The 27,858-nt window shown below is 41.2% G+C and overlaps 1 protein-coding gene across 6 annotated transcripts; it reads left to right on the top strand.

Annotated features, from left to right (window-relative positions):
• The first annotated feature begins 305 nt into the window (after positions 1–305).
• Positions 306–27,705, top strand: TFDP1 (transcription factor Dp-1). Of its 6 annotated transcripts, none has more exons than XM_081003188.1 (12): positions 306–436; positions 2,602–2,684; positions 12,714–12,780; positions 15,523–15,629; positions 16,438–16,559; positions 18,020–18,185; positions 18,467–18,613; positions 19,575–19,643; positions 21,064–21,215; positions 22,323–22,489; positions 23,673–23,754; positions 26,434–27,705. In XM_081003188.1, exons 2-12 carry the CDS (start codon positions 2,673–2,675, stop codon positions 26,582–26,584), a joined length of 1,242 nt encoding a protein of 413 aa, XP_080859314.1. In that variant the 5' UTR covers positions 306–436; positions 2,602–2,672; the 3' UTR covers positions 26,585–27,705. The 6 variants fall into 6 exon arrangements, with proteins under 6 accessions (XP_080859314.1, XP_080859317.1, XP_080859312.1 ...); XM_081003191.1 differs by having other exon boundaries at positions 359–598; positions 18,470–18,613; XM_081003186.1 differs by having other exon boundaries at positions 361–598.
• Positions 27,706–27,858: the final 153 nt, after the last annotated feature.

Raw genomic sequence — 27,858 nt, 5'->3', positions numbered from 1 at the left:
GGTTTAGATGGGTGGGGGGAGGCGGGGTAGTCGTTATACAGAACACTTTTTACTGCCTGTATTATGGGCACGAATTATACATTTCCCCCATGGGAATGGCGGGAAGAGTGACGGCAGCACACGCAAAAGCGGAAGCCGCGAGGTCCCCGAGGGCGGCTCAACGGCCGGTCTCGCGCTGCCGCTTCCCGCGCTCTCAAGGCCCCGGGAGGAGGAAGGCGTGAAGGGAATCCCGAAGGCGCGAAAACCTCGCGCATGCGCGGGCCTTTCGCCTGCGACAGCCCAGTAGGCCGGCAGAAGCGAGCGAGCGAGCGTGCGGCAGAGCGGCGATGGGATGTGGGAGGGAGCTCGCTCGCCGCCCCGCGTGTGCCTATGTGGGGCACGTTACAGCCCCGTGACGTCAGCGCGCAGCGTCACGCCGGGAGGGACGCACGAAAGTGTAAGTTTCAATTTTTTTCCCTCCCCCTTGCCTTCCTTCTGTGCCAACCGCCAAAAAGCCAAGAATCGCGGGACCGCCGGCGGAGGGGGGGAGGGCGAGCGGAGGCAGCGGCGAGCCCCGTTCCTCCCCATCCGCCCCATTCCGTGCAAGGAGCGCGAACAGGTGTGAGAAGGGGCTCAAACCTGCGGGTCGGCGCCGGGGAACCTCCAAGCTTTGGGGGTGGGGGGGGGAGGAGGCAGCAAAGCGAGGCAGGAAGGAGAGCGCGGCTTGGCTGGGTGAGCTTTGGCAGGGGCAGGGAATGATGGCGCTTTCGCGAGGAGGAGAAGCAGGAGGGGTTGTTGCCTGCAACCCGATCCCGTGCATGTTTACCCGAAAGTAAGCGGAGGGAGGGGGAGGATTGCTTCCAAGTAATCAGCAATTGTGCATCGGATCGCAGCTCTGCACCCCGAGTACGGTAGAAGAAGAAAGAGCGGCTAATTTTAAGTGCGATTTACTCCCAGGTAAAAGCTTTGTTTAGGATTGAGGCCGATCCATTATTATTATTATTATTATTTTGCATGTCTGCTTTTTTATCCAGTAAGCATGCAAAAGTCTCGGTGGAGCTTGCTTCCAAGTAAGCCTGCACACGGCTGCAGCCTTAAGGGATGGCTGAAATGTACTCGTGTTGTGGGGGGGGGACGACACCCCCCCCAAAAAGTGTCCCCTCCTTTGCTTCAGGAAAACTTCACACTTTCTGGAAAGTGTTGGAACCAAGGAAAGAAAAGAGGCTTGCAAAGCGAGGGGTTGGGGTGGAGAGGCGCTGGAAAGGGGTGAAAAGACGTGTGGGAAGGGGGGCAACTTCTTATTAACATTTCCCATGCACACTTATGTCGCTTCATAATTATTGGCAGAGTTCATTCTGGTGCAGTTGAACGAGTGTGTGTATGTTTGTGGCCGGAGGTTGTGGGGGGGGGGAGAGCAGAAAGGTGCCCCCCTCTCAACCTTATCTCCCCACAAACACAGCTGCTTTGCCTTGCAAGGGGGAGGGGGAGGAGGAAGCCTAGAGGTGATGGTGTTGCTCCTCGGCTGCTTCTCCCCACCCCCGAGGGGGTTTTGAGGAGGGCCGTGCATTGCACATGTGCAGTTGGCATCTCTCTCTCTCTTTCCGTGCAAGAGCGGCGCTGTGGGTGGGGGATTGCTCGGGAGTGTGTTGTGGGGGATGGAGTTTGCTCCCTGCTTCTCCTCCTCTAGTTCCTCAGGTACCGTCGGCGCCTTGGGCAGGGGAGTGGGTTGCAGGGACCGAAAAGTAAGACAGGTGGGAGACGAGGAGGAGGAGGAGGCAGCGGCGGTGGGAAGCGCTTAGGCGGGACGGTTTAAGGCGAGGATCCTCTTCCTCCTTCCTCCCCTCTCTCCTTCTACCCCGGTCTCTTTCCTCCCCCCTTCCCCGGGGCGGGCGGGCGAGGAGGAGGGTCTGCTGAGGGTGAGGTTGGTGCCTGGGTGGCCCCCCGTCTCTTCCCTCCAGCCTCAGACTCCCCGGGCTCTGGTCGGGCTTCTGAGGCCCTGGAGAGGGGGCGGGAAGGTGCAGGAGGCGGGGGCTGGCGGGAGTTGTTCTGTGGAGCGCAGATGCTGCTTCGCCTGGTTTTCACAGGGACTCTCAGGACCAGTTTCCTCCCCCCGCCCCCGAAGCAGCATGTAAATTTCCAGGGCCTGCTTGCATGTTCGCATGGAGAAGCAGTGTGTGTTTTGTTCAGCGTTGGGGGGGGGGTGTAGTAGGGGGTTGGGCCCCTGAGGCCTAGCAACTGTTCTGCAGTTAATGGGTCAGGAGCAAAGCCCCCCACCCCGCTCCCCCTTCTTCTTGGAAGGGGGTTGCGTGCAGATTTATGCAGGAGGCATATTTATCCTTTTCAGTCATCCAGCGCATAGCTGGACAGGGTGCAACTCCCCATCCCCACCTCTATGATCCTGTCAGTTCAGGCCATCTTGCCTTTATATTCTCAGAAGATCAGGGGCCAAACACTTTGGAGATGGAGCTGCTCTTAATTTATGAAGGCTTTAAGTTGGGTCTTTCAGACTGTAACTTACTTTAAAAACCCTGTGCTGAAAGTCAAGAAAATGTAGCCATCTCAATTTTAAAATGTGTTTCCCTGCAATAACCAAGTTCTTTTCTTTTAATTTATCGTTTTTAGAATACAGTGCTACTGTTCCTGTACCTGTGGCAATCAAGCAAGTAAAGAACTGATTTCTTGGATTAAGTAACATGGCAAAAGATGTAAGTATATTTGTAAGTAACGGTCCTACAGATAATGTTTTTGTTTATTGTATTTGTATCCCACCTTTTTTCTCCAAGGAGGATCTCAAGGTGATGTATATGGTAATCCCCACAACTACCCGGTGAGGTGGGTTAGCTGAGAGGCAGTGACTAGCCCAAGGTAACACTAGCATTAATAAATATAGGAATTCACTGTTACCCTATGTATTCATGTAGCTGCTTCTACACAGCAAATAAGCATGTGTTTATTTAGCTGCATTGACTCCATCCTCATACCATTTAGGCTAAGATGCTTTTAGCATAGTGTCATAGAGATGACAAGTCATCATCTCTTCTAATGATGAGTAGTGGTGCATCTGGTATATTGTAGTGGTGGTATACATGCACATAGCAGCATCAGCCTATACTGCTGTACTAGGGTAGCATGAAACACTTAGCAGAATTCCATAAGTCACTATGTTGTGCTCTCACTTTCAGTTACACTTTATTCCAAACTAGGGAAGGCCAGTTACATGTATGTGGATCAGGATCAGTTTTATTTGAGTCAGCAGCCCCCAAATAATTATGAAGGTATAATATTTTTTTTGCCCACCATTTCACTTGTGAATAAACTAGGGAAAGCTTCTACCTTTCAGGATGTTTATTGCTAGCCCACTGGCTCCTAGTATAGCTCCAATAATAGCTTAACACTTGCTTTGCTTTCTTAAAAGCAATATAAGTAGAAGGTTTACACTAAAAAGTTATAGGCTTGAGGATCTGTAATAAGCTGTTTGTCCGTCATATGATTTTGTGTGGTGCTGACTTTGATCATCTATGGCATGAATGAAAAAAACCTTTTTAGTGTTGTCTTTTTAAGTATGATGCAGTGAATTCTTACTGCTTTTGTTAGTACTCTACTTTCCATTATATTGCCTGGCTGAAATAGAAGGTACACCTTTATCCTATTAATCTAGCCCTCTTCTAGCAGAACCACACCTTCAGCATTGAAAAGCATATGACAGTTTGGTTGTTTCTTTGTGCCCTATTCTTAAAAAAAATAGAGTTGTTGAATTTCCTATTAAGGTATTTATCATAGACTCAGATCGTGACCTAAAATTGAAATTGCAAAAAAATAGCTACTGGAATCTATAATTTCCTCCCGTTGTTGTAATTTTCCTGCAAACTAGAACAGTCAAGTTCAGTTTCATCAATGAACATAAGTTTAATCAGTATGGGTAATCCCATTGATTTAGAGCAGGCTTCCACAATTTATAACACATCAAGCTAAACAGTTCATCAACCATGTATTGTAGGCTGGTGTGTACTTAACAAACCCTGTTTTACAGTATCACTTGGATATCACAAACAGACAGAGGGCTGTGCTTAGTTTGGCAGGCCCCAAATTCTGCAGTTAATTTGGCAATTAAAATTGCAAAGAAAAAGCACAGAAAAATAATTGTTTTAAATCACGTTTCCCATTTTGAATTTTCCCTCCTGAACAACTATGCATGCTAACTAGTCAACGACAACAAAACATGTTGGTTGGCAACTAAATTGAGCCATCATAAATGCTATAAGTAAAATGGAGAGCTTTTGTGGTCTTGCAGCCCATATCCACTGCAAAAATAATGTGGGATTAGAGACAAGTAACAGATCTTTGTTTGGATCTCTGTACAGATACAGAAACACCAAGGAAGGTCACTTACAGTCATGGGAAAAAGAAAGTGACCTTCTTTGAATTCTGTGGTTTTACATATCAGGACATAATAGCAATCATTTGTTTCTTAGCAGGTCTTAAAATTAGGTAAATACAACTTCAAATGAATAAAAGTACATTACATATTACACCATGTTGTGATTTATTTAACAGAAATAAAGTCAAAATGGAAAAGCAATATGTGAAAAACTAAGTACACCTTATGATTCAATAGCTTGTAGAACCACCATTAGCAGCAATAACATTAAGTAATTGTTTTCTGTAGGACTTTATCCATCTGTCACATCATTGTGGAGGAATTTTGACCCAATCTTTACAACTTGCTTCAGTTCATTGAGGTTTGCTGGCGTTTGTTTATGCATAGCTCTCTTAAGGTCCCACACAGCATTTCAGTTGGGTTGAGGTCTGGATTTTGACAGGGCCATTGCAACACCTTGATTCTGTTCTTTTTCAGTCATTCTGTTGTAGATTTGCTGGTGTGTTTGGGATCCTTGTCCTGTTGCATGTCCCAGTTTCAGCCAAGCTTCAGCTGTTGGGCAGATGGCCACACATTTGACTGTAGAATACTTTGGTATACTCATGGCCAACTCAATGACTGCAAGGTTCCCAGGTCCTGTGGCTGCAAAACAAGCCCAAATCATCACCCTTCCACCACCATGCTTGACAGTTGGTATGAGGTGCTTGTGCTGATATGCTGTGTTTGATTTTTGCTAAATGTGCTGTGCATTATGGCCAAACACCTCCACTTTGGTCTCATCTGTCCAAAGAACATAGTTCCAGAAGTCTTGTGGTTTGTTCAGATGCAACTTTGCAAACCAAAGTCGTGCTGCCATGTTCTTTTTAGAGAGACAAGACTTTCATCTGGAAATGCTTCCAAACAATACTTGTTTAGTCTTTTTCTATGGATACCGTCATGAATTTTAAAATTTAACATGCTAACAGAGACCTTTAGAGCCTGAGATGTAACTCTTGGGGTTTTTGCAATTTCTTTGAGTGTTGCACGGTCTGACCTTGGGGTGAATTTGCTGGGTCATCCACTCCTGGGAAGATTGGAAACGGTCTTGAATGTTTTCCACTTTTGAATAACATTTCCGCTGTAGAACATTGGTTGGAGTTGGCCTTGGAACCCTTCCAGTTTTATGGGCAGTAGCACTTCTCTAAGAATGTTGTCTTTCCTCCTTGGCATTGTGTTAAAACACACCTGAATGCTCCAGACCGGCAAGCTACTAAAACTTTGGCTTTTATGGAGGTGGGCACACTTGCTGATGATCAATTAAGCAAGGGTATTTGTAGCCCCTGTCTGCTACTTATCCTTTTAATTCCTATGGAGCAGTAAGGGTGTACTTAGTTTTTCACATCTAATTTCTCCATCTTGAATACAAGATCGCCTGTATGGACTCTGGATCATCCTGATGAGATGCAAGATGGCATCTCTAGAATATTACAGTATCTGTGAAAACTTGCTGCTTCCTGGATCCAGTAGGCATCAACAACAATAAATTCAGTATATTGCTTTTATGATACTTAAAACTAAGAAGTCATATTTTCCTCTATGGTTCTAACTAAATCTGTTTGATAAACTGTTGTGATTGAGTTTAGGAGGTAAGTGTGGACTTAACACTTTTGTCTTAAATTCAGATTTCCTTTATAAACATACACAATTAAAGTCTTTTATAATGCAATTTCCTCCTGCCATGTTTAGGGCCTCAGGATATTACATGTCCTTGTAAATGCAGAGAAATATGAGGCTTGTTTTTCTTTTGAAAGTACATTGCAAATTCTAAAATGTATTGCTGATATCCGTGTTCAACTTAAGATTTGTTTTTAGAATTACAGTCCCATTTGGTTTTCGAACGTTTTGGAAGTCGAACGGACTTCCAGAACGGATTCCGTTCAACTTCCAAGGTACAACTGTAGTGACGCTGTGGGACTCAGCCCTATGGCAATTATACCATGGGGTCCTGCAGGGATCTGTGCTATTTAAGATCTGCATAAAGCTGTTGGGAGCCATTATCAGGGGAATTGAGGTGACACATCATCAGTACACTGATTGTGCCTTGCCTCATCTCTTACGTCTATTGGAATCGGGAGCTGAAGGGATAGATGCAAGCCAGTAAGCTGAAATTGAATCTAGAGAAGACACGGGCCCTATGGATTGGTTTCTGGGTCCAGAAATTAGGATTGGAGTGTAGTTGCACTCCCCCTAAAGGAGCAGTTGTGTGATCCAGGGGCACTCCTAAATTTCACCTTATGGTTGGAGACTAAGATCACCAGATACACCCGATTCCCTAGCTGTTGCCATTCCTGGATAAGGATAGCTGGAATTTTGATGACTCTACATTGGGCCTCCTTTGGAGGTCGCAGCTGTTGCCTGGGTGCTGTTGAGTTTAGGTGCCCCAAGCATATTGAACCAGCTCTGAAGCAACTTCACCGGCTGGCTATTTGTCAAGGTGTTGAGTTTAATATATGAAGCTCAAATGGCTTGGGGCCCACCTACCTGGAATAGCACCTTTCCAGGATCATCCTGCCTCTGAATTGAGATCTGCGGAAGATTCCTTATTGGTTGTGCCATCAGTGACAGAAGTAGGTTTAGTTGACCCAGAGCAGGGCCTTCTTGGAAGTAGCACCTTGACTTCAGAGCTGTCTTTCCCCTTGGATCAGGCCAGCTCCCACTCTCATTTGGTTTTAGTGGCAGGTTAAGACATTTTAGTTCTGCCAGGCCTTTGTGTTGTTTTCAGGCAATTTTTGTTTTGGATGAAGTGTATTTTAACGGCTTTTTATTCAGTGATATATGCCATATGATGTTGTGGCCCACCCTGTGACCTTCAAGTAGAGGGTATAGAATAAATGCCCACAAATGAAATACACATTATTTGATACACAATATTTCAGTTTACCCATACGTTTATTTTAAGTGAATTTGCGATATGTTAATCTTGTAAGAAGGGACGCGGGTGGCGCTGTGGGTTAAACCACAGAGCCTAGGACTTGCCAATCAGAAGGTCGGCGGTTCGAATCCCCGCAACGGGGTGAGCTCCCATTGCTTGGTCCCTGCTCCTGCCAACCTAGCAGTTCGAAAGCACGTCAAGTGCAAGTAGATAAATAGGTACCGCTCCGGTGGGAAGGTAAACGGCGTTTCCGTGCACTGCTCTGGTTTGCCAGAAGCAGCTTAGTCATGCTGGCCACATGACCCGGAAGCTGTACGCCAGCTCCCTCGGCCAATAAAGCAAGATGAGCACCGCAACCCCAGAGTCGGTCACGACTGGACCTAATGGTCAGGGGTCCCTTTACCTTTACCTAATCTTGTAAGGAGGAGTTCTGTATCCTCTGAGAAAGCAGTACCTTGCACAGTTTATAGTTTCTTGCTTTTGTACACTTATGTTTCGTGTGGCCAGGTTCAAAGAGCTGCTCAAGTAATCAGTGTGCAGTAGGAGTCTTTGCACTTCCATTCATTGAGTAATAGCGCACATCCTTTGTAACATGGCAGATTCCTTTGAAACTGAGGGCACTTTAATAAGGAGGTTGTGTGTGGCATTGGTTGGTGGTGGTTTAAAGAAAGAACATCCCAAGTCCTATGACATACTTAAAATAGCTTTTGAATGGTTGCTGCTGTGACTGATGGGAGCAGAACTGACATTGCTATATGTCTCTGAAGCTAGAGAAGCGGGTAAAGGTGCCAGTCAGATTGACAAAGAGGCAGTGTAATTAAAGGAAGTGTGTCAAAGTGGGCAACGGACTGAAGAAAACTGAAAAAAATAATTTCTGATGGATCTGTGATGAAAGGGAAAGCCAAGGAGATTGTAGGGTTGAGGCACAGCCTCAGCAAGGCCCAGGAACAGAATAAACTATGCACTATTGGCAGGAAGGAATTTGGTGGGGGCAGTAATTCAGGAAGTCAAGGGGAATCAATTTGCTACCTCTACAGCCTAAACTTTGCCAGCACTATTGTACTTTAGAGTTTCATTAAAGAGGACTCAATTTTAAGGTGTCAAAGAGTGGCAAGTTGTGGGGGCAGTCTTTAGTTCAAATCAATATGTTAACTACCGTATTTTTTCATGTATAACACGCCCCCGTGTATAACACACACATTATTTTGGGGGACTCCAAATTAAGAAAATGGGGAGGGGGGAGATTTCCAAGAGTTGTTAAGCTTTTTTGGGGGGGAGGGAATGATTGCTGAAAATAGCTTACAGTACCCGCTGCTGAAAATCGCATGCATCACAGAAGACCCGCAGCTGCCAATCAACCGCCCTATTGCCACAGTGGCAGCCAATCACCATCAACCCTTGCCGCAGAGAATCTCTTGCTCACAGCTGCAACAAATCAACCAACCCCCCTCTCTGCACTACCTGTGTATAAGACGAGCCCCAATTTTAAACCTAAATCCTCGTCTTATACACAGAAAAATACGGTAATTAAATACATCATTTATAGAGTTATTATTGTTAGCAATTCTTTGTTGCTCAACCAGGCTATAGAGTTCAACTGTATGCTGTTATATAATTATGCCTTGTGCTACCCTGAAGTAAAAGGGCTTTTTAAAATGTTGCAAGTTCTCTAGTGCAAAGAGATTGTCCTCTCTCAGAGAAGGCTGCATACTATGATTATGCTGCTTATATTATCGAGTTATAAAGTAACAATTGAAACTAAATAAATACGAGAATCAGTGGAAACAAAATAATTTAAAATCATGGCTAGCCATTATGTCCAAACTGGGAAACATGGTTTGTTTCTTTCAAATCGTGATCGGTACGTCAAGAACAAACCTTGACTTAAGAGTGTCATTTGCGGGAGTGGAAGAAGGCCACAATCCCCAGTTCTGACACAGCGCTAAGTTGTTGCTTCTGCTCACTGGCGAGGAAGAGCAAAGTGAGAGTAATCTGCATATTCATGTTAAAATATTACTCCTAGCTTACTATGGGGTGTGAATGCAGTCACTGTATACAGAGAAGACTGAGTTAAATGTAAGGGACATAATGCATATTGGCATATGTGTTTTAGTATCCACATAGCAGTGCATGCATCTGTGGCCAATAATGTGTAATACTTAACAAAAAGCATAGACTCTTTCTGTATGTAGCATGTAGCTTAATTGAATTTACCATTAAAATATATAGAATTTCAAGCACTGTGGGTTGGGTTATCACTCAAACATATATATATATTTTGTTGCTTTCTACATCTAGCTCCAAGCAAAGCACAGCAAATAGCATTTTTTTGCAATTGGAAAATAGATGCTTTCAATAAATGTCTGTGGAGTAATTTGTTTGTTTGTTTATGCAGCTTCTAGAGTATTATGTTCCATATCTAACTGGTATATCTGACTTCCGAGGGAATTCAGCTGGTTTCCTGATTTTGATAGAAAATATTTGTACACATCAAGTCTTTTCTTAGAATTATATCAATGCATTCATTTTTTATTCCAGTTAATTAGCCTTTCTTAAAGGGAAGGTCATACCAATGTTAAGAAATTTGGGAGGTGGGGGTTATACATTGAAGATTTTTCATTCTGGATTTGGGCGCTGTTCAGTCGTACCTGCTTGAGGAGAAGGGCAAGTTAGAAGACACTGCATGAAAGATGTGAATGCAACTAACTGCTCAAGTTTTCTATGTACAGTAATTTCTCACCCTGCAGGAGCAAGTGCAACTTTTAACCTGAAATGATTTGGTGGGAGAGGGGCTTTATCTTACAGCAGGAGGGGTAAATTCAGATTTCTTTAGAAGTGTTTTACATGCCTAATTGGTCATGTTTGAGATACCTGGTTCATTATCTGTCACTGCATTTTGTGGAGTTCAACTAATGAAGGACACTTCACATATTGCTTCAAAGGACGTCTAACCCCCAGTTCTCTTTCCCTCAGTCTCAATCATTGCAGATAATTTATTTGTGTTAAGGGAATTTCATTTCATTTATTATATTTCCATGCCACTTTTCACTCACATGAGATAAAAAAATTAGAATTTTAGATTTAAGCTTAGTTTTGATCATTCAACAAGTGTACAAAATATTAACAAAATTGGATGACATGAGGTAAAAAGGTTGGATCACTTGATATGGAATGACCCACTGGTAAGTGATAATATTCAGCTAGTCTGTAGTATTGCATTCTTGAGTGAGGTGATTGAGCATTCAGCGCCAATGTTCTTCGTTGAGCTGGATTCTCCAGATTCATTTCATTCTAACTTTGACAGCTTGTTGAATGGAGATAACTTTCTCTAGCCTAGTGCACCTGGAACTGGATGTGGGGATGTGTGTCCCTGAAGTGTCTCTAGTCCAGGGGTAGGCAACCTAAGGCCCGGGGGCCGGATGCGGCCCAATCACCTTCTAAATCCGGCCCGTGGACAGTCCAGGAATCAGCGTGTTTTTACATGAGTAGAATGCGTCCTTTTATTTAAAATACTGGGTTATTTGTGGGGGCTGCCTGGTGTTTTTACATGAGTAGAATGTGTGCTTTTATTTAAAATGCATCTCTGGGTTACTTGTGGGGCATAGGAATTAGTTCATTCCCCCCCCCCCCATATAGTCCTGCCCACCACATGGTCTGAGAGACAGTGGACCGGCCCACGGCTGAAAAAGGTTGCTGACCCCTGCGAGTCTAGTCCTTCCTGGAGATGTAGTTCCAGAAGGTGGGGATGGGGGTGACTCCTGTTGGACATTTTGACCGTAGTGTCCTTCAAGGTTCTGTCTTGTACCACATGCTGTTTAACAGCTACATGAAATTGCTGAGAATGCTCAGGGTTGCGAAGTTTAGTCCCATTAATATGCTGATTAAACCTGGCTCTCTCTCCTTTCCATGTAAATCCAAGAGAGCTGTTCCAAGTTTTGATTGGTGCCAAGCATCAGTAACCAAAGTGAAATACCTTCTTAGTTCTTTTGCATGCCTAAAATGGTAGAACTTCTCATTTACTAAGCCATCAAATTTCTTATTTTAGTGGCTTTCTATCCTTTAATCTGGGCTCCATCTTTGCCGTTAACATGTTGACTTATTCTAAATGGTATTGTTAACTAAATCGTTTTATTCCGTTTCTGGTTGCCATAAGGAGCTTTGATTTTTTAAATATCTCCATGATAATTTAAAAAGTGTGGAAATTGTTGCCCTAGGGAACCACAATAAAAGTCTCACCTTTGAAAAATGATGGGTTTTTGGGGGGAGTAAGGTAAGAAAATACAAAAAGTTGATAAAAATTTATTCCCTTGTGCTTACAGTACTTTTAATTTTTGCTCTGCTTGTAAGTGTGCTAAGGATTGAATATGTAGAGCTTTATAATGCAGGCTGCTGGCTTATTTTAAAGATATGCTTCTCTTTATTATACCTACATTTTGTTTGATTCAGTCCTAAGAGTTCACAGCAGTCCTGTCTTGGAGAAATAATTCCCTAGTTGCTTTGCTCATGTGCTAGTCAACAAGAAGCAAAATTGGTGAGTTGGCTGGCAGTGCACTCTAGGGTACAGGGTAGGCCTATAAAGAGCTAGTAAACAACTGTGTGTACTTCAGATTTCCAGTGCACCTGCTGTGAAGTTCTGGTGATGGCAGTCAAACCCTGGTCTGACCCCCAGGCTGAATTCCTATGAGGTTTTATGGCAACTGTATTCCTTGTGAAATGGAGCTTTGATGACATTTTAAAACGTTTTGCTTTCCTAAGTTGAAAAAGAAACTTTGAGCTAAAACTCCAAAACTCACTTTAGGGCCAGAGGGAGGCATTTGAAAGGAAAATGTATGTGATAGTTTAACTCCTTTGGTGTAGGTTGCTGATAGAAGCCCATGACCCTGGTAAAGAGGACAAATGTCAACCATGTATTGATCAGAGCAGTCTACATAGTTGCTTGCTTCTGCGGTGTGTGTGTGTGTGTAATGGGTTGGAATATTGCATATTTTGATCTTACTAAGAGCTGGGTTACACAACTGCCAGCTGATAAGTCTGTATGCATAATGGGGCATTGGGAGTGTGTATGTGCCTATGTGCAAGTTCCCCAACTCCTTAGGACAAAACAAGGTGTGGCCTGAACTAAGGGGGATTTTGTGTATAGCTATATGCATATAGGTAGACCTGGAGCAGTGTTCTATGATAAGCCTGCACAGTAAACATCACAGATCTGGTGCTTGCCAGGACCACAAAAAAATCCAAGGCACAGACCCTCATGGATCTTAATTATTTTTTATAGAGAGTGACAACAGTACCACCAACAAATCACAGAATACATTTGTGGACACAAAGGCAACCTATAACTTGATGATGGATTTGGATGGTCCCTTGCAAAACCTATTGGGACCTGGGAATGTAATTTGTTTGCAAAGTACTTTACATCTAAATAAAATGTGTCTTCTCTTGTAGGCTGGTCTAATTGAAGCTAATGGAGAATTAAAGGTTTTTATAGACCAAAATCTTAGTCCTGGAAAAGGTAAGAAACCCTTGTTGTCATTGGCCTTCATATTTAATGAAGTAAGACTTCTGTGTGTGTAGTAAGGCTGGCTTCACGTTTGAGGAGTCCTGGGCAAAGAAATCTCGGGTGGGTCCCATTCCTCTTATCTGAAGACCCTGGTGGGCTACACCTAGCCACACTTGACACCTGGGCCTAGTCTTTCTCACAGTGACCCAGATCTATTAGTACTTTGTAAACTTCTTTAAAACTTTGCAGTTGAAAGGCAGCGTGTACAAATTTTAATCAGTAAATACATCCTAGGCATGTAATGCTACCTGCACAATGGTGTTTGTTGTAGAAGAAAGCATGCATATTGACCGTTCAGTCTTTCTTACTTATAGGTTTTCACTGAATTTTTGAAAGAAATACTTTATACAGAAACAGTACAATAAACAACAATAATTTTTTAAAAGTGCACACGATCAGTGGCAGCCAATACTGTAATCAACCATTGCCTGTTACACAAATGAAATTGTGTAGGGAGTCCATGTGCCCTATAATTTTCCATTTTCCCCTTGTGAAAAAGGCATCTTCTCATAGGTGGTGGCTGGTATCTTTGGTCCATTGTATGATTAGGGAGAGGATCTCTCCTCCCATTATTGGATTATTATGTGCTTAGCTATCATGAGTGTCCACAGCAGCCAGTCACATTGTTCCTCACTCAGATTCCGGAATGGTATGTAGTTCATCAGCAACATCTTTGAATCCCATGGATGCGTCTAAGGCCTTATTTATGCAGCTGTTTATCTTTGACCCATAGGGTGCAACTTTTGAGCAGGACCATGTTGTGTGACATAGAGTTGCTTGAGGGGAGCCACAGCGGCAACCTATATCTGTTTCACAGTTGTTTATGAAAGAGACAGTGTGTTACTCAGTACTCTCTGAAAGTGAGGCTTTGGAGTCTTAAGTCTTCAGTTGAAGTGACCGAAGGGGATAGTACCCACTCAAAATTCAAATGTGCCATAGGCCTATAAAAAGGTTGTGACCCCTGCTTTAACAAATAAAGCTTCAATTTATTTACTAATGTGTTTGTATCCCAGATTTTTAATAAAATTGTTTTTTATGGACAGGGCATCCAAATGTGAGTAAGAATACATTTGAGACTGATAGTTATTTCTCAGCAGAACCATTCCACTTTCGTTCCAAGCACAATTCAAAGTGTTGGGGCTGACTTTTAAAGCCCTAAAATGCCTCGCCCCAGTATACCTGAAGGAGCGTCTCCACCCCCATCATTCAGCCCAGACACTGAGGACCTCCTCTGAGGGTCTTCTGTTGGTTCCCTCACTTCGAGAAGCAAATTTACAGTGAACCAGGCAGAGGGCCTTCTCAGTAGTAATGCCCTCCCTCTGGAATGCCCTCCCAGCAGATGTCAAGGAGATAAAAGAATTACACAACTTTTAGAAGACATCTATCAGGAGGTTTTTAATGTTTGATGTTTTTAGATATGCTGTAAGCTGCCCAGAGTGGCTGGGGAAACCCAGCCAGATGGGTGGGGGTAAAAACAACAACAACAACAACTATTATTACTTTAGTTCCCTGAATCAACTTATTGACTTATGCCACAAACATTTCATCAGGATTTGGTTGCGACTGCAATTTTCTAATTCTCAAAATAGGCATGTAATGCCATCTGCACAAAAGAAAGAGAATCAACTAGGCTATACCGGTGTCTCATAAAGATCACACTTTTAAAAAGTTGCACACTAGAATAGTTAATGTTAAAAATCTCTTCCAGTCTCAGATGCTACTTGCCAGAAACTGATTGGTATTTTCTTATTTCCTTTAGTCATCAAATCCCTCCTGAATTATTTCAGACAACACTGCATTTAACTACTTAGAAGGGTGGGTGGGTAATTGGCTGCATATACACCATACTAATATTCTGTAGCTATTCAAGTGAATAGAATACTTTTTCACTTTACTTTCTACCATTCTAAAATTTTACTTCTATAAAATATTTTGTACCACAGGGTGGCAGCATTTATACAGAAATGCATATACGCATTGCTCATACAGAACTTTTACAAACTTCTGTCTTCATGACGACTTGGAGACACAGGCTGCAGTTCTTCACACTGACTTTCCAAGTAAAAATGGATGTGATTGTAAAGAGATGTGGAAGCTTTCTTCATGCTGACTTGTGGCTGACAAGATTTATCCAGAACCTTTGTAGGGGACCTATGACTCTCCAGTTGGCATGGTTAATGGTCAAGGATGATGGGAGTTCAGTCAGTAGATTTTATGGTTTTTAGCTAATGGCCATCCCAATGCAGTATGAGCACAGATCACACAACTACAAAATGAAAGACGTTACTAAAGGATGATGGCAGTTGTAGTTCAGAAATATCACGAAGGCCATAGATTCCCCAGCCTGATTTAGAAGTTAATCTTCAAGCAAAGCAGATGTTTCTGGTAGTAGTTTAAGTCAGTATGTCAGATAAATTATAGTGAGGGATTCTAATCTTGGCACGTTGATTTCTCTGTCTTCAGAGAATTAAATCAAGCTATTATGTTTGAGCTCAATGATTTATCTCGAGGACTTCATCCTAACATTTGCTCAAGTAAACAATGTTTTGCATATTTAAAAGCATTTTAACTTGGACGTGTGCAACAGAATGAGGTTAAATATTAGACTGACCTCTTTAGTTTGCCTAGTCAGATGCTAATTGTGTTGCCAGTTATTTGTTACCATTTTGTAACTTTTCAATTTGTGTATTTTAGGTGTTGTTTCATTAGTAGCCGTTCACCCTTCCGCAGTAAATACACTTGGAAAACAACTCCTACCAAAAACATTTGGACAATCTAATGTCAACATTGCACAACAGATGGTAAGAGGCCTGTTGGGAAACCTACTGATTCATTTGTGATATGTAACTTGTAGATTTTGAGGTGCCACATTAATCCTTTGCTGGGGTCAACCCCAACATTGGGACGCATTATGAGAAAACATGGATAAGATTGTTCTACGTCAGGGGTGACTAAACTGTGACCCTACAGACGTTGGTGTGCTGCAGCTTTTATCAGCTTCTGCTAATGCACCCAGTGATGAGGGATGGTGGGAGTTTTAGTTCGGAAACATCTAAAGCGCCACCTCTGTTGTACATTAGAAATTTTTGAGATCTACACCATGGGGTGCATTTAAACTGGCAGCTTTCAATGGAGAAGAGCACCATTAGATGAGGTTCTTTCAGCAGCATGCCTATATAATATAAGTTGGAGTTTGATTCCAACTTAAGAGTTTCCTGGTTGGGCAAAATACCCACTAAAAATGTAAATTGTTGTTTGACTTTTTAAAATGTATCTAGTATAAAAGTATGGCTTCCATACTAAGGAAGCTAATATAATTACAGTGTTACCTCAGTTTTCGAATGTCTCAGAAGCTGAACATTTCAGTTTTCGAACGCTGAAAACCCGGAAGTAAATGCTTCTGTTTTTGAGTGTGCCTTGGAAGTCAAACAGCTTCCGCTGAGTTTTTTTTCAGTTTTCTCCATTGAATTTGCAGACCGCCCTTTGCGCCTCGGTTTTCAAACATTTCAGAAGTCGAACGGTCTTCCAGAACGGATTATGTTCGAAATCCGAGGTACCACTGTAATCTGAATAGGAGTGGTATTAATTGACATTTTGTATTAACTGTAGGTTATTGGTACACCTCAGAGACCTTCAGCCCCCAATACTATTCTGGTATCAAGTCCACATACACCCAACACACACTTCGTACCGCAGAACCAGACTGCAGATTCTTCGCCTTGGTCTGCTGGGTGAGTAAAATTTAGTTAGGTTACAACATATTCACAGGAAAATGTTACAACATATTCACAGGAAAATGTTACAACATATTCACAGGAAAACGCATGCCTCGAAAGCATTATTCTTGGTAACTAAAGTTGGGCCTCATATTCAGCTAGTTAGCTAATAGCTGAAAAATATTGGGCCAAATCCAGTGATGTCCCTGGAGGCTTATGTTAGCAGAATCAGGGGAGGGGGTAAGTTTTTCCCAGTTTCCCTGACAACTCCCCATGTGATCCAGATACTTGGAGGATCCTTCAGAACACCATGGGAGGTGATGCAAGGAGCTACAGGGGAGGGGGAGGTCAGTGACAATCACCTCACTCCCTGTCCTGCCAGCAGAAGCCTCCCCTGGACCAAAGCCCTTTCCATCCACTCAAGGACATAATTGCATTCAGTTCTCTTAAACTTGTAGTTCGTTTCTTCCTCGCATAAAGGTTGGTATCTGAAGGTAGATATGGTGTGTATTTCTATAGAGTTTCCTTTGAATAACGTTATAAGCAAATCCAAAATGTTTCGAGTAATAGGAGTGTATGCCTATTGTCATAATAGGCTTTCTCGGTAGTGGCACCCTCGCTGTGGAACGCACTCAGATGTCAAGAAAATAACAACTACAGTCATACCTCGTGTTGCGTTTGCTTCATGATACTTTTTTTCAGGTTGCGTCCTGCAGCGACCCGGAAGTACCGGAAAGGGTTACTTCCGGGTTTCGCCGTGTGTGCAGACACACAAAATGACATCATGCGCAGACGCGGGTTGTGTTCTGCTCATGTTGCAAACGGGACTCCGGAACAGATCCTGTTCGCAACCAGAGGTACCACTGTATCTGACTTTCAGAAGACATCTGAAGGCAGCCCTGTTTAGAGAAGTTTTTTAGGATTGATGTTTTTATTATGTTTTTAGATACGTTGTAAGCTGCCTAGAGTAGCTGGGGAAACCCAGCCAGATGGGCATGGTATTAATAATAATAATAATAATATCCTCATATTTTAACTGTGTGTGTCTAGGTCAGACGTGGGTGTGCAAACCAACAAGTTACGTTCATTAAAACAATTTCTTCAGTGCCATTGCATTTCTTAAAAAATACTGTTTTGAGGTGTTCTGCTTCTGTTTTTGGTTGTTTTTGTATATATTTTATAATTTTATATATGGACGTTTTACAATGGCCTTTATTTGTAATGCCTAATAAAGGTTTGGCAAAGTAAGTATGAGTTCTGCTTCTATGCAGACAAATTCCTAAGGGCAGTGGGCCAACACTGCCACCATTAGAACATATTTTATCATTGATGAAGCCTTCTTTTTCACAAGGTTTAATGAAACAAGTGATTTGGGGTATGGGTTCTCTTAAAAAAAAAAAAGAAAACCACCCTAAAGTCGTCTCATTGGTTTTGGGGGTTTGTGTGTGTGTAACTCATTGTATCTGTATTTATAGGAAGCGCAACAAAAAGGGTGAGAAGAATGGCAAGGGTTTGCGGCACTTCTCTATGAAAGTTTGTGAGAAGGTTCAGAGGAAAGGAACAACCTCATATAATGAGGTAGCAGATGAGTTAGTTGCAGAGTTTAGTACCGCAGATGCACACATCTCACCAAATGAATCGGTAAATATATTCATGTTCTGAATTTAGTAGAGACAACAAACCCTTTTCCTGCATGCTACAAATACCTACATGCAGACACAGCCCTTTTCTTTTTGCTTTCTTTTGGGGATCATCCCAATGTGCGTATTGTGTGTTATAAAAAATTCAAGTTCTTGTTTTCAAGATTAGAAATGCTACTTTGTTAACCGACAAAGTTATGATATTACTTCAGCTGTTGCATGACTGGATAAATTCTTTAAAATAGTTAAATCAGAGATATTCTAATACTCTTAATTCAACAGCAGGCTTATGATCAGAAGAATATTAGACGACGTGTCTATGATGCCTTAAATGTCCTTATGGCCATGAACATTATTTCCAAGGAGAAGAAAGAAATAAAATGGATTGGCCTACCTACTAATTCAGCTCAGGAATGTCAGAATTTAGAGGTAAAATGCGGTGGACTTTTCTCATTTGCAGCATTTCTTTAATCTTGTTTTCTGATTACTCGGGAGGAACAGATTCCCTCACTTCCATCCCAAGATGGTGGCATGCCTTTGGTTCCACACAGGGTTTCATTCTGGTTGGAGACCCAGATTCTGGAGTGGTGGAATAATTCATTCTGCGCATCTGGCTTTCAAAATCATAACTTTCTTTAATTGAAAATGATTGTGCATTTGCAAATTTTCATAAGTAAAAAATAAATCTTTAGGGTAAGAACCTCCCAAGTGCTGGTGGAAGAGAGCGGGAGTAGACAGTTGACAATTCCTCCCAACTTCTGGAAATAATTCCAGAGCACTGTAACTAATAGTGAAAATTTGAGTTCCACTTTAGGGAATATTTACAATGAAGTAGAACTTCGGAATCTAGTGCAGAATCTAATCGTGTCAGATTCCATAAGCACCTCTGTTTAATACCCCTTCATTCTATGAATGACTTCACTATAAGAAACAGATACATTTTTGGTTGAATTATTTTGATTGTCTTTTAAATAATCTCTGAACAGGCTTATGTATCATTTGATGGTAGTTAGCTCTGGGTGTTCAAGATTTCCTTGTATGCAGAGAGAGGGTTTATGGCTGTTGCCACACTGTCGTTGTTGTTTAAGAACAACAAATGATGTTTCAAATTCATTTCAGCAGATATGAAATCTTGGATATTTAAAAAAATCTAAAACAACCGATTCTCATGCCGTCTTGTGAACTGCTTTGGAATCTTGCCTATGTTTCAAATGTATATATTACTTGAGACAGGGTGCTGCTTTTTGAGAAGTATAAAGCCCCCTTAGATTCACAGAATGAACTTCTTGGTTTCTTGGATTTTAGCCCACATACAGAGCAATATGTAGCTACAGTACTTCTCAAATTCACCCAGCTCCTCTTTAAAACTAACAACGTTTCTTTTCTTAAGGTGGAGCGACAGAGAAGACTTGAAAGAATAAAGCAAAAACAGTCACAACTACAAGAGCTAATACTTCAGGTATTTTTGGAACAGTTGTTTGCCTTGCCAAATCACTTTATATTTATTTATCAATTGTCTAATGTGTTAAGATGAGCCGGTTTCCCCCTGAAGCACTTACTTAATCCTACATAAGTAAATGACATGACTGGGAATAAGAGGATAATGGGCTGGACAAGTCAACTAAGCAGGTGGGCTAGCAGAAGCCACGGCAAGGGCTCCTGCTACTGCAAAGGTGCTTCCCGCCCCCCTTATCTGCCTCAGATCAGCTCTGGAGGGTTGGGAGAACCCCCCAGAACAGTGCATGGGGATTGGAGAGGGGAGATTTTTCCATCTGGCAAGGCAAAATGATTTCCTCCCAATGGTTTTAATTCACTTTAGCAATAAGGCATCACACAATTTTCGTTCTTGATTATTGCAAGCACCTGTATGCAATTTCATCTGATTCTGTTCTGTATGTTTTGTGTCTCCTATTTTTATTTTAGGCCTGCCCTAAAAGATAGAGTAGAATTAAATAATAGAATAAAAATAATTAACTGGAACAACCTCAGGGGGGTTTATTAGACTTCTTTGCATTTTTCTGGGGTTTCAAGAACAGCAGCCTTTTTACTTCTGGAAAGCACCGTATTTTTCGCCCTATAGGATGCACTTTTTTCCCTCCCCCGGCTTGCGCAGCGCTGCCTCTTATCCCGAAGTCCCGGCGCGCTGAGCAGTCGCGCCGGGGCTTCGGGTAGCTCTGCGCAAGCCGCGGGAGCCCTCTTTCTTGCGGAGAGCAGCCTGTTCTGGGGTCGGGGGAAGCTCAGGCTTCCCCCTCCCCAACCTCGCGCCTTGGGGGGAAATAATTTTTTTTCTTTATTTCCCCCCCAAAAAACTAGGTGCGCCTTATGGGCCGGTGCGCCCTGTGGGGCGAAAAATACGGTACTTCCTCTTGGTAACCAGGCAGTATCTGCATATATGAAATGGCACCAAGGGAATAAGCTTTTCTTCAGCTTCCTGGTCAACCCTACCTGATTAGGCAGATTTTTCTCTTCCCTAACCCCCCACTGTCTTTCCTCATCTTATTTTACTTCTATTTTACGGATGATCTTATCTTTAAAAAGTTTGTCCAGAGCTTATTCACTTTGCAGAAGTTAGTTTTTTCCCCATGTTCTGGACTCTGTTTTGGAGCTGGAGGAAAAACCCCTCCACTTGGGTGTGGGTGTAGGTGTGGGTGTGTGTTTCTGTTTGTAGACTTAAACACATACCACCTGGTAACCAAAAAGGAGGCATTTCTCAAAACTTAAGAGTGCCTAATCCAGAAACACTTGATTATAGATATTAGTGTTACTTGTTTAATTATTCTTAAATATTCTTATTTAAGAATTAATGCCAAGCAAGCCTTCACAATTGTTTTTCTATTCTTAAAGAAAATGAAGTTGTTTATATTTAAATCCCTTAACAGCAAATTGCCTTCAAGAATCTTGTTCAGCGAAATCGTCAAGCAGAACAGCAAGCAAACAGACCACCAGCTTCTAATTCTGTCATTCATTTGCCATTTATCATTGTGAACACCAGCAAGAAGACTGTGATTGACTGCAGTATTTCTAATGACAAGTAGGTTGCTAGTAGGGAAACGAGTGTTTTCTTCTGTCCTTGCAAATACACTGGCTGCATTTGCATGATAAATTATAATAAGCAATTGACTTGTGCTTTGCTTCTCCCTCTAGTAAGCATGGGGGCAACAAACCATGGTGCTTGTCTTAGTATTATATATGAACTTGGGAACATGCTTTGTTTTGCTCAAACCAATGTCTGGTAAGCAAAGAAGAAATCTTGCCTTCATGTTGTGGTTTATTTGAAGCAAAACAAACCAGGACCTCCAATTCAGTCATAACACGGTAAGCCAGGGAGCATAGTTTCATTGCTCATGCTCTTGCAAGGGGAGAGCAAAGCTGCAACCAGGTTCACATGTTCATGGAGCTAGCTTGACATTTATGCAGGAAAATGGACTAATCTCTTAAATACTGACAAAGTTGGGGTTGCAAATACTGGTTTTATTATTTTATATTTATATACCACCTAATTGCCTAAGTGGTTTCAAAGTGGTTTACAAGTATAAAAACCAATAGAAAAAACACACACGTAATGAAAATCCACACTAAAACAGTTCATTCAAAATGTTAAAATAAAAACTCGCAATTAAAATGTACAATAAAGTAAGCCCATTAAAGCAGCACAGAGGTTAAAACAGGAGGTTCAGTTTAGGAGATTAGGTGGGGTGGGGAATGCTTGTAAACAGGTATGTCTTCAAGAGCCAGAGGAACACTGTTGAAACTTCTTGTATTTAAGCAGGTGGAACATTCTACCACACTGGTGCTACTAGTGAAAAAGCTGGCCTCAACAGTCTATAACCTGATGAGATTATAGCTGATTCTGTGAGCTGCACTCCTCAACACTGATTTCTGCAGGGCTCCACAAAAGACCTCTGCCAGTGAGACTGGACAGTGTTGGTCTTGATGGGGCCAATTATCTTACTAATATATGAGATATTGAATTATTTGAGACTACTGCTTCCTGAAAGACAGTGTTGGAATTGTATAACAGCATCAGAATGTGCTGTATCTTTTAAAAGTTGCGTATTAGTAGAAGGTACACTTTGGAAGAAAATTTTATAACCCTATGTGCATAGCTTTTTGACCAATTTCTACCCACTTTCTGTAGGTTTGAATATCTATTTAATTTTGACAATGCATTTGAAATACACGATGATATAGAAGTGTTAAAGCGCATGGGAATGGCTTTTGGGCTAGAATCTGGAAGTTGCTCAGCAGAGGACCTAAAAAATGCAAGGAGCTTGGTTCCTAAAGCTCTTGAACCATATGTGACAGGTAAGGTTCTGTGAAAGATCTCCTTATATTTAAAATGTGTGTGGAAAAGAAACCAAACTGCCATTGGAACTTGACACAACTGCAATATGCAGCGCTATAGGATACAAGTAGTTTGCAAAGCCTTTTATCATTACAGTTGCCTAAGCAAAGCATTTTCCGAGTGAAAAGTTCTTAAGAACTTCCCTGCCCTCAAATGATGGAAATAAAAGTTGTAATAGTGCAGTGACTTCCAAATCATTGTGGAGTTACCATCACCTACATAGAGGTGGATTATCTAGCAGTCGATTGTGAAATGTTAGGTGCCAGGCCAATCCTAGAAATCATTTCAGAAAGGAGAACTGTTTGTAAAGTGCTATGGTGCTGTCCTCAGTTGGTGTCAAAAAGGACTGCAGAACATCAGAATTAACAAAGCTGTCCTTGAAATACCGTATTTTTTGCTCTATAAGACTTCCTTTTTCCCTCCTAAAAAGTAAGGGGAAATGTGTGTGCTTCTTATGGAGCGAATGCAGGCTGCACAGCTATCCCAGAAGCCAGAACAGCAAGAGGGATTGCTGCTTTCACTGTGCAGTGATCCCTCCTGCTGTTCTGGCTTCTGAGATTCAGAATAATTTTTTTCTTGTTTTCCTTCTCCAAAAACTAGGTGCATCTTGTGGTCTGGTGCGTCTTATAGAGCGAAAAATACGGTGCTTGTCAGCTATTAGAGCAAATTTGAACCAAGTCTGATTTCATTTTAGCACGCGTTTCCATACTTTTAAGTGTAGCAGTTATGAATGATCAATATTTTCATAGTAAAAGGAAGTTGTCATATTCATCCTTGCCTCTGCTGTTCCGTACAATTGGTTTTATTTACTAAAATACAATCGGGTGTTTTAATGATACACTTAGTTTTGTATGCTGTGGAATCCCTTTAGAGAATTAGGCTTTGTACACCCAAACTTATCCCCTCCCCTATTTTTCTTCTGCTTTGTATGCACTTTAGAGATTATTCAGTGCACCTATATTTTAATGGGAACTTTAATGGGCCGTGTAACCTCTTTCTTTCTTTTTTTAAGCTCCTTTAAAAAAATTCTTCGTGATGAGCTCTTTGTACAAAATGTTACTACGTGTAAAAAATATTTGGATTAGATTTGTGTTTAGTACAGAATCAACACTGCAGAATTCATAATGCTTTCTTCCTTTACAGAAATGGCTCAGGGATCAATAAGCAGTGTGTATGTCTCATCCTCATCAGGTTCAGCTTCAAATGGGACAAGATTTTCAAACAGGTTAGATGGGATTTCTCTTTAAATACTGATAAACCTGGCAAATGGCAAGCACCGTCATTTTTAGGAAACCCCCCCCTCTCCATTGATTTTAATGCAGAAGAAAACAGTATTACATACGGGGATATAGGGAAAAACAAAAACCATAGGGATGAAAGGTGGCACAAATCACATATATTAACAGTTCACATATCACATAACGAAACAAAAGTTAACTCAAAAGTCCAGATTTCCTGGGAAGCTGATGTAAGTTGTTGTAAGTGGTGTTCATTTGTATTCAAAATAAAATCCCGCTCGACTGGATAGAGGGTATCCAGCTGTGCCTTGCAAAGTTTGAAGATGGTGTGTAACTTCTTCAAAAACGGCAATATTTCAAACATTATTGGAATATCCAGTATATTCCGATTTCTGTATGGTGGGCAAGCATGCAGTAGCCAATAAGAATCTTCTAATATAACCATCTTGTTGTCATGCCCAAAAATAAACGGGAGAGCAAGCAGAGAGGGGGTAATTAAGTTGACTGCTTAGTTTCATTAAAAACCAGGGACCAAAAATATATAGACCTGCAAACACTTTCACCAGAGGTAGAAGTATGTTCCCCTAGCACCACACAGCCTTGCCAACGTGAGAGGCGTGTGACATTTGCCCTGTGGTCCTGTGCCACCTACGATACAGCTCAAAGTGTGGTCTCCCTGATATGGACCAAAATCGACTTTATTGCCCAAATAGAGCATATTACCATATTGGCCCGGATATAAGCCACAACTTTAAAATTCGAGGGGGAAGAAAAAAAGACAGTATCCGAATATAAACCACTCCCTTAAAATTCCGCAGGCACTCACCCCCGTTCCATTTTACCATATGTCTGTTTCAGCTGCGATACCATAAAAGCCAGTTTCTTTAAGGTCGTGAATTTAAGCTGCACTTTAACTATTCACGGTTGGAATTTGGAAAAAAAAAGGTGAGGCTTATATTCAGGCCAATACAGTATATTCCAAATACCACCACCTGTATTCTCCCCAATATCTCCCTCCGCGGAGTTTTAAAACCAACTTAGAGCCTGCAGTGCAGGTTAATAATTGCTTATATTAAGCTGCAACCCAAGCTTTTACCATAGAGGAACAGGGTTTTTGTAAGAGGTCTAGTGACCTGTGCGCAGGTGCAGTTCAGCCAAAAAACATGTTACCCAATAAAAATGCAACCAGCCGGTGTCCTTGATCTGGGAGGCTTGCTTGGTAGCGGGTGATGGATTCTGGTCAGTTGGATTTTGTTGTTAGCCAGATAAAATCTCATCAGCAGCTGCTGAGACTTCCTAAGGAAAGTGCTTCTTTCATCAAAGGGCAAATTTCGCTTTTTGTTTTGCCTAATAGTTTCCCTACGGGACGCAGTTGGCGCTGTGGGTTAAACCACAGAGCCTAGGACTTGCCAATCAGAAGGTCGGCAGTTCGAATCCCTGCGATGGGGTGAGCTCCCATTGTTCGGTCCCATCTCCTGCCAACCTAGCAGTTCGAAAGCACATCAAAGTGCAAGTAGATAAATAGGTACCGCTCTGGTGGGAAGGTAAATGGCATTTCCGTGTGCTGCTCTGGTTCACCAGAAGCGGCTTAGTCATGCTGGCCACATGACCTGGAAGCTGTACGCCGGCTCTCTCGGCCAATAAAGCGAGACGAGCGCCGCAACCCCAGAGTTGGCCACGACTGGACCTAATGGTCAGGGGTCCCTTTACCTTGAATAGTTTCCCTAATTGGCATTTTGAAGGAGTTAAAGCCCAAAAGGTGATAATGGTGTAGAGCAGCCATAGGGAAGTGTTGAGAAGTTGGTCCCAATTCATACCCACAAAGGCTTTTTCTTTTATTTTGCCATTGTGTCCAGGAAGGCACAGCAGTTGATCCTGGCATCCTGAGCCAAAGATATGAGCAAAGTCCTTGGGGTCCAGTAGCTACCTTGCATGACTTTAGTTCAAAAAAAATTTTTAGGCACATTCCTTTTCTCTTTTTTTTAAAAAAAAGATATTTATTGAGATTTTCAAAATGTTACAAAAAAGAGAAAAAATAAAATAGAAGCAGAAGAGAGTACAAAGGATAAAAATAATTGACAAAATAGAAAAAAACAGAAAAAAAACCCAACCCCTTCCCACCATATACAAAAAAATTCCAAATGAGAAAAAATGACAGAAAAAAAAGAATGCAAAAATCACAAAACTTTAAAAACATTTAAAAACAAATTCATTATTTTCAAGTCCTTAACTGTCATTACCTTCTTTCTTAGACCTCCTCCTCCTCCCTTTCTTTGTATCCTAGTTATTAATTATCCCAGCAAATCCTTGACCTTATCTTTCTATAATAAAATAAACCTTAAAACTTAAAACTTATCCTTACCAACTTCTCATAATCATAATATTCTTTCATAATTCTTTAAACATCTTTGCTAAAGCCAAGTAATTTCATTCCAACATTTTTCTATCATTCATCAATTTTATAAAACAGTTCTAATGGTAGAAAAAATGAAGATTGGATCTTCATTTAAACAGATCCAATCTTCATCCAGCGTCCCTTCCTCCTGGTTCCGGGTTTTCCGAAAAACCTTTTCTCACCCTTCCTCCTGCATAGCTGTGTTGTAAAAACTTAATGCATTAATGGAAAACCAGTTAAAAGTATTGATCCTAATTTGCTTTTGTTTCAGTGACTACTCAAATGGAGGGGATGGAATGTTAGCTACAAGTTCCAATGGATCTCAATACAGCGGCTCTAGAGTAGAGACACCAGTGTCTTATGTTGGAGATGACGACGATGACGATGACGAGGACTTTAATGAAAATGACGATGACGACTGATATTTTTTGCGTGTAGACTTTTTTAAATGTTAAAATTCAGCAAGCTTCAGGAATAATTCTAGGAAGAGAATTGTCATAAAATTGCCCCATCAAGGAGATACTGGTAAGAGTCCTGAATTTAGAAATTGCTCCTCCAGTAAAGTAAAAAGAATTGTTTGTTTTATGTAGATTTTTTTACATGTGGTGAGGATGTGTGTGTTGATACCAGTGTGTTAATGCAGAACCTTTATTTACTCTTTGCTTAGAATTTTTAACTTGAAGGAAAATGCATTTTGCCCCTAAGTGTTGTTGCTAAGTTTGAAAATGTAGCCACATTTAATGGAAAATAAAATCTGTCCACCTGTCAAAAATGCATACACTGAATGGCATTTTATTTAGAGTGCATTTAGGTGACACTTCGTACTGAAGCATAGCAAACAAATGTTATATTTTGCTGATCATGCAGAGTCCAAAGAAACAAACAAAAGAGCCTCTTTTTAAATGTTAGTTTGCGGAAATTGTGTGAATTTATTTCCCTTTTAAAAATTATTCTGATCATTGTAATTCCATCAAATTTATATATTGTGTTTGCTGAATGTTAGGACATATGGAATACAATTTTTGGCAAATGTTTACTGCCAAGCTGGTACAGCTGTGTAAATGTCTTGAAGGTTTGGGATGAGTTTTGCTTATGATAAAAATTTGCCTGATTTCTTACAGGCAGATTTTGAAAACAATTTGTTATATAGTTGTTTACATACCTATAAGTCTATCATATAAAAGACATGTACTGAAACAAATGTTTATATTTGTTTCTTAAACATCTTCCAGTAATCTATTATAAAGTTGAAATTAAATATAGAGAATGTTTTATGTTTAACTCAAAATTTGTCAATCACTTTTAATACTTCATTTTTTTTATAAAAGAAATTTCAGGGCAGGTGGTAGTCTTTTAAAATTTATTCATAAAGAATTAACTGCACAAATACTGTCAGCTGCCTGTTCTAAGACAGTAGTCTTTTTATTGAAACACAAATAAACTTTTCTGTAATATTTTATGGAATATAAGCAGTTTGTTTTACTTGTTTAATTGTGGCACTATTAGTTTTTATTAATAAAAAGCGCGTGGGCATTTTTAACAAGTTCTTTGTTTCTCTAATCAAGATTATTTTCACCTTCTGCTTTGTTGTGTTTTGACTTGTGATATAGTTCTTCAGTTTGGAAGAGTTTCAGAGCTCTTTAAATGGGTAAGTAGGTAGGTATTTATATCGCTACATAAATTGTGAGAGACTTTG

This window comes from Podarcis pityusensis, assembly GCF_964106645.2.
Source record: "Podarcis pityusensis genome assembly, chromosome: 4".
NCBI lineage: Eukaryota > Metazoa > Chordata > Lepidosauria > Squamata > Lacertidae > Podarcis > Podarcis pityusensis.
The sequence above is the reverse complement of the archived record's forward strand: the minus strand, read 5'-3'. Positions and strand labels throughout refer to the sequence as shown.